At 54.9% G+C, this 10,495-nt stretch overlaps 2 protein-coding genes across 2 annotated transcripts; both read left to right on the top strand.

Moving 5' to 3' along the window:
- On the top strand, positions 1-1,847 carry LOC119112530 (damage-control phosphatase ARMT1-like). The gene has a single exon (XM_037236749.1). The coding sequence runs from the start codon at positions 212-214 to the stop codon at positions 1,565-1,567; it is 1,356 nt and encodes a 451-aa protein (XP_037092644.1). The 5' UTR covers positions 1-211; the 3' UTR covers positions 1,568-1,847.
- A 3,517-nt stretch (positions 1,848-5,364) lies between these two features.
- On the top strand, positions 5,365-6,325 carry mRpL14 (mitochondrial ribosomal protein L14). Its single transcript, XM_037236762.1, has 2 exons — positions 5,365-5,538; positions 5,931-6,325. Exons 1-2 carry the CDS (start codon positions 5,475-5,477, stop codon positions 6,188-6,190), a joined length of 324 nt encoding a protein of 107 aa, XP_037092657.1. The 5' UTR covers positions 5,365-5,474; the 3' UTR covers positions 6,191-6,325.
- Positions 6,326-10,495: the final 4,170 nt, after the last annotated feature.

The raw sequence follows: 10,495 nt of genomic DNA, 5'->3' as shown, positions 1-10,495 counted from the left end.
TTATCTATTGCATATGTAAATTTCGCGTCTTTGCAAAACAATGCAAAATTCGTTGTCGAGAAAAGTCGAAATGATTTGCTCAATCCAAATGTTAGTCCTATACCAAGAGCAAGCACTAGTGGTTGGGATGGACAACATTTCGTCATAACCCATCTTGAGAAACTTCATTTTGCGGCCTGATCGTTCTGTAACAGAGCTACACCCGGCGATCATGGGCCAGACACTAATTTGCCCTACTGCTGTGGCGGTGGCGCCGCCGCCCATGGTTGCCAATGTGATCGGTACTTGGTCGTACCGCACCGTCAGTCAACGGATGAAGTCTATATTGCGTACTGTCCTGGCTACATTCGCCCGCGAAGAACTTATGCTGATTGAGAAGATTGGTGCCTTTGGACGCGAGTCTTTGGACCTGGTACTGAAGGAATTAGAAATACTTTATGATGGGCTCACGAACAACCGATTTTTAACGCCTCTGACAGGAGAAGCGGGTGATGTCACTGACTGGAACCGAGTTTTTGAAGCGGCGCACGTAGACGGTGTGCCACCCTCCTGGCACGATGGTTCTTGGCTGTACGTGGAATGTTTTTTGTATAGAAAGCTCTACGACATCCTGGACACCAGCGGCGTCCTGCAAGATTACGACTATTTCCATGATCAGAAGGTGGAAAGCTTTGAAAATGCTGTTCAGGCCGCACACGAGCTCGCTACGGGCCTGCTGGCGGACTTGGAAGCTGCAAAGAAGCTGTCAACCTCCAAAATAAAGGCCATTTTTATCCAGCTGATGATGGTCTCGCTGTGGGGTAACAGGTACGACCTGACGCTTACGGGCGGTGTGAAGGTGTCGCAGGACAAGTCGCCGATGGAAGAGCTGCAGGAGCTGTCCAGCTACATCCTTGTCGACGAAACGTCGCGCATTTTCTCGTATCTGAACTCGCTGAAGCGCCAGAAGAAGAGGATTCGCGTCGACTTCGTGTCTGACAATGCCGGCTTCGAGTTGTTCGCCGACCTGTGCCTGGCCGACTTCCTGACGTCGGCGGGTCTGGCGCAGCGCATCACCTTCCACATCAAGGAGATCCCCTGGTTTGTCTCGGACACCACCCAGGTCGACATCGACTGGCTGATGGAGCGGCTGAAGACGGACGAGCAGGGCCCGTCGCTGCCGGAGCTGTCCGCCAGGTGGCGGAGGAACTTTCGCGCCGGCGCCTGGGAGGTGGCCACCTCGCCCTTCTGGACGTCTCCGCATCCGTTCTGTCGGATGAAGCAACTGTGCCACAACCTCTACTGGCGTCTGCAGGGCGCCAACCTGCTGCTGTTCAAGGGTGACCTCAACTACCGCAAGCTGCTGGCCAACCGGCCATGGCCTGTGAGCACCGCGTTCTGCCGCGCCCTCGACGGCTTCCACCCGGCGCCTCTGGTGGCGCTGCGGGTGCTCAAGGCTGACCTGGTTGTCGGCATGACCAATAAGACGGCTCGCGCCGCCGCCGAACGCGATGCTGACTGGATGACGTGCGGCGAGTTCGCTGTCATCCAGATGTGCCATCGGCGAAACCCGCTGGATGCGCTCTGATTGCGGGGGGGGGGGGGAGGGGGGCAATGGCAACGGAGAAGTTGCAAAGTAGGCTGTAGGCCCAGAAGTGGCTTAAACGCACCATTAGGTATACTCGGGCTGCTTCGTACGGTGAGTCCACCGAGTGCATTGACACGATGTAGTTATATTCTTTATTTTCCGAGCCTCTTAAGCGTCTTTTTCCACGTCTTCGTGTGCCTTTTGAATTGACATGTTTGCGCTGTGTTTGGTTTTGTAATGAATTATTTCAGCAATAAACTTTAGCTATTTTCTTTTCCAACGTCGGTTTTCTTAAAGGATATGTTTCACATATGAAGGTATTAAAGCCAACATCAGATATGATGAAACAAGCCCACTTTAACTATTGGTACACTTTTTAAGTGGAAAAGACTGTTCTAGACAGCACAGTTTTCTGTGTAGCAAATATGCCCGCTGATGCGTCATGGTTTGATTGCGTCATCGTAGCGTGCACAACATTGATTGAGAGCCAGTTGACGGCCATTATATCTGGAAATCGCGCCTACGAACGCCAGATATGAACGCCTTGACAATTATGTTTTTCTTGGCCCTGACCGCATGGCTTATGGAATGGCAGGATTTGAACGGCGTTATTATGTTGTCGTGAATGCCAAGGTTACTTTGAAGTACTCTCCGATGTGTATATATATATATATATATATATATATATATATATATATATATATATATATATATATATATATATCTATCTATCTATCTATCTATCTACCTATCTATCTATCGATCTATCTATCTATCGATCTATCGATCTAATCTATCTATCTATCTATCCTTTCTGTCTGTCTGTCTGTCTGTCTGTCAGGGGTGTCTGTCTGTCTGTCTGTCTGTCTGTCTGTCTGTCTATGTCTGTCTGTCTGTCTGTTCTGTCTGTCTGTCTGTCTGTCTGTCTGTCTGTCTCCTGTCTGTCCTGTCTGTCTGTCTGTCTGTCCTGTCTGTCTGTCTGTCTGTCTGTCTGTCTGTCCTGTCGGTCTGTTTGTCTGTCTGTCTGTCTGTCTGTCTGTCTGTCTGTCTGTCTGTCTGTCTGTCTGTCTGTCTGTCTGTCTGTCTGTCTGTCTGTCTGTCTGTCTGTCTGTCTGTCCTGTCTGTCTGGTCTGTCTGTCTGTCGTCTGTCTGTCTGTCTGTCTGTCTGTCTGTCTGTCTGTCTGTCTGTCTGTCTGTCTGTCTGTCGTCCTGTCTGTCTGTCTGTCGGTCGTCGTCTTCTGTCTGTCTGTCCTGTCCTGTCTGTCCTGTCTTCTGTCTGTCTGTCCTGTCTGTCTGTCTGTCTGTCTGTCTGTCTGTCTGTCTGTCTGTCTTCTGTCTGTCTGTCTGTCTGTCTGTCTGTCTGTCCTGTCTGTCTGTCTGCGTCTGTCTTCTGTCTGTCTGTCTGTCTGTCTGTCGTCTGTCTGGTCTGTCTGTCTGTCTGTCTGTCTGTCTGTCGTCTGTTCTGTCTGTCGTCTGTCTGTCTCTGTTGTCGTCTGTCTGGCGTCTGTCTGTCTGTCTGTCTGTCTGTCTGTCTGTCTGTCTGTCTGTCTGTCTGTCTGTCTGTCTGTCTGTCTGTCTGTCTGTCTGTCTGTCTGTCTGTCTGGTTGTCTGTCTGTCGTCTGTCTGTCTGTCTGTCTGTCTGTCTGTCTGTCTGTCTGTCTGGTCTGTCTGTCTGTCTGTCTGTCCTGTCTGTCTGTCTGCTGGTCTGTCTGTCGTCTGTCTGTCTGTCTGTGTCTGTTGCTGTCTGTCTGTCGGTCGTCGGTCTGTCGGTCTGTTGTATGTTGTCTGTCTGTCTGTCTGTCGTCGGTTGTCTGTCTGTCTGTTGTATGTCTGTCTGTTGTCTGTCTGTCTGTCTGTCTGTCTGTCTGTCTGTATGTCTGTCTGTCGTCGTCTGTCGTGTCGTCTGTCGTCTGTCGTCGTCTCTGTCTGTCTGTCTGTCTGTCTGTTGTCTGTTGTCTGTCTGTCTGTCTGTCGCTGTTCTTGTCTGTCTGTCTTCTGTCTGTCTGTCTGTCTGTCTGTCTGTCTGTCTGTCTGTCTGTCTGTCTCTCTCTCTCTCTCTCTCTCTCTCTCTCTCTCCTCTCTCTCTCTCTCTCTCTCTCTTCTCTCCTCTCTTCTCTCCTCTCTCCCGCTCGCTCTCTCTCTCTCTCTTCTCCTCTCGCTCTCTTTATAACCTTTCCCATTCCCGCTGTCGTGTGCCTTAGAATTTGGAGGGACTCAGGTTTTTAAAAGGGCGGGATTGCGGACTGCACTCATAGGTCTTCAAGATGGCCGTTCCAGTTTAAAACCCCATACAAATGTGAAACACTCCCTTTTAGTGATGTGAGCCACATCTATCAACCCGAGCCCCCCCCCCCCCCCCCCTCCCATTATAGCATTCTGGGTAACGAAGCTGTGACTTCATCATGGAACTGAGTCATACGGCACCAACGCTACTGCGGCGTGAAAACGTTCTTTGCGGACGGTTTTAAACATGAACATTTCCATAAACCGATATTTTCGGCTCAGCACAATCCATGAAGCATTATAAACTGGCAAATGGCGTTGGCTTGCACCAGAGCTACAAAATGTTTGCTGGAACGCGCTCTCAGCCTACCCCCGGCAGAGAGGTAGGGTAACCCATTCATCAGTGATTTATCCCGAATAACCTTAGCGGAAGTGCTTAGAAACAGTCCGTGTAAAAGAGTACAACAACAACATACAACAACACCGGGTGGAGATGAGATACGGCGGCCCAGACGGGCTCGCAGCACCCTGGGACGCGCATTGAGACGCCGAATGCACGTCCTGGAGCCTTAGGAGGAGCCTTGTCGGGCGGATGCAGAGTTGGCCTGCCGTTATGGGAGTAGCGAGTGGTGAACCCCGGAGGCTTAAATACAACGCGCACCATTTGAGTTCAAGATAGATTTTAATGTCAAATGGGCCGATCTCTTGCAAGTTTTGCGATTTTTGCCAGTCAAAGAAACGTGGCCCACATCCCAGCTCCGAAATAGTCTAATAAGGGGTACAGTAGGGCGGTGGGGGTATTATTCTATGCGCACCATTTTTAGCTAACCCATCCGACACTATAGACCTGCGAGTTAACCAACACTTGATCACAGCACAGCAACAACAATTTCACTCTATATAGGTACTGCGGTACGAAGATATATAGGCGATCATTGTCCATTAATTGGTTTAATGTAAACATTACATATTATATACATTTAGTTACATACCAACATTCCTTTTACAAAAAAACGCATTGCATACGAATATTCGAGGCGTTGGCCACGACGAATATGGCGCGGATGGTGGAACAAGAAAACGTAGTTTAGTGGGATCCTATTGTCGGATTTAGATCCGAGTATTGATTTGGCTTTATAAGGTTTCGAATGCAAAATACAGTATTTATTCCCATAACGCTAAAATAAAGATGTAGCACAGGATTGTCATCCAGTTCGCTGGCGAGATCTCCGCTTTTAATCACGTGACTAATATCTACCACATCCAGTCCAATGGCGAAATCTCCGTTTTTAATCATGTGACTAATATCTACCAACCATTTCGTAGTATCAACCAAAAACCACTTTGCGGGCTATCCAAACCGTAGTCCCATGGTGACGTCACGCCTGCGCAGCCTTTTACTCTGGTATATTTCCATTAACCTAACTTGAAAACGCAACGCGTCCCTTGCATGGTAATGTCCTGCGTCCCACGACTCTTCCGGGTCCTAATCGTCTCGTCACAGCCTGCCGTTTCACCCAGGTGCCGTCGCCGTCCGCCATGCTGCTGGCGCCGCTGGTGCGGCCCGCTGGTTGGGCCTGGCTGCCGCGGCGCGGCGCCACTGAGCACGTCGGCGGTGCGCGGCGAGATCCGCAAGCTGGCGCGCCTGCGGGTGGTGGACAACAGCCCGATCGGGAGGGAGGCGATGGCCGAGGGTCGGCCGCCGCGCGTCATCCACGTCTACAACAAGCGCGAGGTCGCCACCGTCGGTGAGTGGCGCGCCCAGCGGGCAGGACGGCGGCGCACGCCCGCGTCGATCCGTGACCATGTGTGACCATGGATCAGACCACCAGGGTCAACGTCGGCTGTGCCGTGCCTGGTGCAGGAGCCGCCAGCGCAAGGATGCTCGTGCCGAGTGTGGAATCGAGCGCTCCGAGCCATGCAGCTCCCGTTCCGCGGTCTCTGTGCGACCCGCTGCGGGCTGCCGTCGTCGTCGCGCTGTTCGGGTGATCCGTGGATGTGTCCACGGTGGGCCGCGTGTGCTTAACGATCATCGTGTGGCTCAGAGGCTGCGTCGGCTTCTGTCCACCGGCTACGTTAGCCCCTGGGTTGTACAGAGCCGTACAGATGCACGGCGCCGACTTGCGTTTGCTGCCCCCAGGCGATAAGGTGCTGCTGGCTATCAAGGGCGAGAAGCGGAAGGGGCTGCTGGTCGGCTGTGTGAAGACGCAGCACCCGCACTCCATGATCCCTCGCTTCGACACCAACAACGTGGTGCTGATCGATGACAACGGCACGCCGCTCGGTACACGCATCCACGTGCCGATCCCGAACGTGATCCGGCAGCGGCTGCAGAACATGAGCCACAAGAAGTCGGGTGACTTCACCAAGATCCTGTCGCTGGCCACGCGGTTTGTGTAGCGCGCTGAGGGCGCCGCGGTGCTGGTGTGCAGAGGGTGACGGCCGGGGACTCCTGTCCGGCAGAGGTGTGAGTTGTGTGAGTGAGGTGTGTTAGTGGAAGGTCTGGTGAGAGGCAATACATGTGATGTGGTGCGGCGAGCTGTTTCTGGTGCCGCATTCTGCTGGACGGGTTGGGCTGCGCTTTGGCAAGGAAATGAGGCTGAGATGCAACAAATTAGAAGAAATGGTGTGCGGCCCAATGTGTTTAGTTGAAGGTTCAGACGGACAACTCGTTCTTGTTTATGTTGTATGCACTCCGGTGCAAAACCCTAGACGACTTGATACTGACATAGGCACACATTCTATTTGGAGTGGGACGAACGCAATCACTGCGACAATAAGTAAGCAGAGATCATGATATTGTCAATAGCGACACTCACCCGCACAAGGCGACGCAAGGGTTTCGGGCTGGCCATCAAGTGCTTGCTGAAGAGGCATTCGGTGGCTTGGGTTATCACGGTTTTGACTTTATCAGTGTGTCGGCCGGTCTGTCGTCAGATCGGGAGTGCGAACTAGATAACCTAATACATAGATGCACGCGATCGAGCGATCTGGCATATATGAACACGACAGCAGAAGCTGTGCAGCGTCTTGTAGCGCCTCCCTCCCGCCGCCGGCTGCGCACTGAGGCGGCCGCTGCTCAGCCTCTCGGCTCGAGGGACAGGGGACGGCTCAGGGGCCGGTTCACCGGCCACCGACTGGAGAAGTTGCCAGCGGCGCACAGCACGCTGGCAAGAGCGGCAGAGGCCTGATTGTTAGGTTTGTTTTGTTTTGTTTTTTCAGATGTGTACACATCGGCTCGGTGGAGTCAGCTGCGCGGCCACGGCAGGCCACCTGCGCGCCCGTCAGGTCCGTCCCGCTCGGCAGGCCGGCCTCATCAGACACGGCTCTAGGACGAGTGCGTGCCCACAGCGACTCCCGTTCTCACCAGCAAGGATGACGGCATCAGGAGCGCGTTGTCGGCGGGGCAGGGCACGGTTCGGACGGGACCACACGTCCCCAGCGATCCTCGGTCATCACTCAGACAGCGCGCGGCTGCAGTGGGACGACGCCTCCCTAGGGGTGGGGGGGGGGGGGGCACCCCAACGTCGGTCGGGTCCTCGCCGCGCGCGCCCGAGTCAGCTCCGGCGGCGCTCTGGGGCGGCCAGACGGCGGCATGTGGACCCGGTGCTAACGCCCGGCCGCACTGCGGGAGACCAGGGGACGGGCGCTGCGCGGGTAGAGGCCTCACTGGCCGCACTGTGGGACCAGAAGACGGGCGCTGCGCGGGGAGAGGCCTCACCGGCCGCACTGTGGGGCCAGAGGACGGGCGCTGCGCAAGGAGAGGCCTCACTGGCCGCACTACGGGGGACCAGAGGACGGGCGCTGCGCAGGGAGAGGCCTCACCGGCCGCACTGTGGGGCCAGAGGACGGGCGTCGCGCCGGGAGAGGCCTCACCGGCCGCACTGCGGGAGATCAGAGGACGGGTGCTGCGCAGGGAGAGGCCTCACCGGCCGCACTGTGGGGCCAGAGGACGGGCGTCGCGCCGGGAGAGGGCTCAGTCTGCTGACGGCAGGGCGGCTGCCGGCTTGACCGCTGTCCAAGTCCGTGGCGCCGCAGGGGTCGCGCTCAAGCTGCACCCGTCGGAGCCTCATGACGTGCCTATGGCTTCTCTGCCGTGATGGGCGGCTCCGGGTACCGGCGCAGGTCGATACTGCTCTGGCTTAAACCCTGGAATAAAATAGTGATATCGATGCATATCGGTGATGGGGATCCAAGATGTCGATGCATATCGGTGATGGTGACCCAAGATGTCGATGCATATCGGTGATGGTGACCCAAGATGTCGATGCGTATTGATGATGGAGACCCAAGGTGTCGATCCTGGTTGTGTTGTCGCCAATTGAACTTCTGACCTAGTGTAGTTTTGAGTGCTTCAAGCTATGTTTTTAGCTGCTGCATTAAGTCGACTGTTGTTCAAAATTACGTAAGTTGTTCAGTGCATTAGCGAGGAGCATTATTCACATATATTATTTACATTATTTGCATAGACAGTAGCATTAGCCTTCTTCCTCGGAGAAAACCAGGAGAATGGAAATATAACTGGGTTGATATTTAGGCAACATGCCTTTATCGAAACAATAGCAAAAGTTTCTGCCATTTCATTCACTTCTGCTATTTTTTTGGTGAAGGCATGTTGCCGAAATATCAACCCAACTATGTCTCCATTCTCCTGGCTTTCTCCGAAGAATAAGGCTAATGGTACCGTCTTATCGACTGTTGTTCATGTAAATCCGAACTCCCGTTGTGCCTATGGCTGCTGGCTCATTGGCCGAGGAGGCCTGAACTCTGACCCCTCCCCGGCATCACTCTGGGGCACTCCTCTGGTCCGGGTTCCACGACGGCGTGCCCGAGCCGCTCACCCGGGGCGCTACTGCGTGCTCTTCTGAAGGCGAGTTCCGCGGCGGCGGCGGCAGGGACCGTCCTCGTCTGCAGATCCCTGTCGGCCGGGCGGCGCGTGACCAGAGGTCACCGGCCAGCCTTATCGCTGGTTCACAGTTGGCGGGAGCCAGGACAGCGAGCGGTGGTGTAACGCTGTGGCACACAGGGACTGCGCGGCACCAATAGTGACGGCTGGTGGCTCCCTCTGATCAGCAAACATTCAGCTCGTACTCAAAGCACTTCGGATATTACACCAGTCCATGCCGATGTTTGACTGGCCTCCGGGTTTCATTGGTCATAGGCGTGGCCATTCGGTTCCAACATGCCTTTTACCTGTTTGTACAGACTGGTCAGCACTGTTTCTTTCCGGTAAGCTCTGACGTGAGTTAGTGCTGCTGACTCCCGCGCAGTGGCATCTAACGTGTACCGAGACAACCAGGAGTACGACGATGGCCAGCAGAAGGGCGACTGACACGCCCAAGACGCCGAAGTTCACAGTGGGCTGGCTGGTCGCTGAAATGACAGTGGCATACGATTCGCGCTACTGTGCTGCATGTCATTTGGTGCGCATAAACGGAGAACATGCCATTTGTAGGCGTCAGTAGTGCCTTTTGAAGACAAAATTGATTAAAGACTGACTACGCAAGACAAGAATGACAGTTACAAGTCACGGCTGTGGTTAAGCCTACGGATTTTTACGCCGCATGCCTGTGCCCTGAGCGCGTTGCAGGAAATGGCTCGATGCCATGAACTGCCGTGGACTCCATATTTGAAGATGCAAGAGCTCGCGAACCATAAAGCAAATCAAGCAAACCAAGCTCGTCCTGATGCCCCTTTTTCATCGTGCGACTTGTGCCCCGACCAAGGGCGACAGACCCCGTTACCTAAGACCATTTCAAAGCCACAGACAGTGCTGCGTTCTTTGCTGGCCCTCCCATGATTTGACAAGAGGCCGATCAGTTCGCGCCGGCGGCAGCGGGCGGCGCGAGGCGGCGCGTGTCGGGCTCGTTCACGGTTGCAGCCGTCAGGTGGCGGTACATACCAGCGCTACCGCTGCTTCCGGAGCCAGCGTCAGCACCCGGCTGCAGGTGGAGGCGGAGCACGGCCGGACGGCTGGCGCCGGCCGTGCTGTGGGCGCGCACCTCCGCCCTGTGCTCCCCGCCGGACAGGTTCTGCATGGGCACACTGCAACACAACGCCGTCGGATGGCCGCCACTGTGCACCAACGGTGGACAGCCCACATCACTTTACGACAGCGTCAAGCACTTCCTTGGCTCATCAGCGTGATCTACCTGAACTTATACCTGAACCAAAGAGTTTAAGATAGCATAATATCCTTCAATGCCAGGCAGTCACTCGACAGGAGCGGTAGGCGCAGCGTGTGGAGGGGGCGCGGTGTCGTCCGTGCTGTAGCCGACCCGGTCGGCCCCGTGTCGGCTCGTGAGCCACCTGAGGGGAGCGGACCGCACTGTAGCGCATCCCAATACCCTGACGTACGGGAAGTGGGGCTGTTGCCGCGTCCATTCGGCCACCCGCCGGTCGTCAGGGCCGTACAGCCAGAGACTGTACGTCGGTCGCAGGCCGCCGGTGGCGCCCGGCGAGCAGGTGATGACAGCCTCTGACACGGTGGCGGTGCAGTTGTTGGGTGTTTCCGGCGCGACTTGAACGACAGACAGACTTTAAAAAGGGCTGGTGTATGAGGTTCCCGTGATAATGTCACCGCCATGTCAGGGAGAGAGAGAGAGAGAGAGATAGAGAGAGAGAGAGAGGAGAGGAGAGAGAGAGAGAGAGAGAGAGAGAGAGAGAGAGAGAGAGAGAGAGAGAGAGAGAGAGAGAGAGAGAGAA

Source organism: Pollicipes pollicipes, unplaced genomic scaffold, assembly GCF_011947565.3.
Source record: "Pollicipes pollicipes isolate AB1234 unplaced genomic scaffold, Ppol_2.1 Scaffold_2555;HRSCAF=2994_pilon_pilon_pilon, whole genome shotgun sequence".
NCBI classification, from domain to species: Eukaryota; Metazoa; Arthropoda; class Thecostraca; order Pollicipedomorpha; family Pollicipedidae; genus Pollicipes; species Pollicipes pollicipes.
This window is presented reverse-complemented; position numbering and strand designations above follow the sequence as displayed.

Bases quoted from the DNA above. Each gene is read 5' to 3' on its own strand.
- mRpL14 (XM_037236762.1), top strand. From the start codon at position 5,475: ATGGCCGAGGGTCGGCCGCCGCGCGTCATCCACGTCTACAACAAGCGC. The intron at 5,539-5,930 runs GTGAGTGGCGCG...TGCTGCCCCCAG, and splicing joins GCGCGAGGTCGCCACCGTCG to GCGATAAGGTGCTGCTGGCT.
- LOC119112530 (XM_037236749.1), top strand. From the start codon at position 212: ATGGGCCAGACACTAATTTGCCCTACTGCTGTGGCGGTGGCGCCGCCG.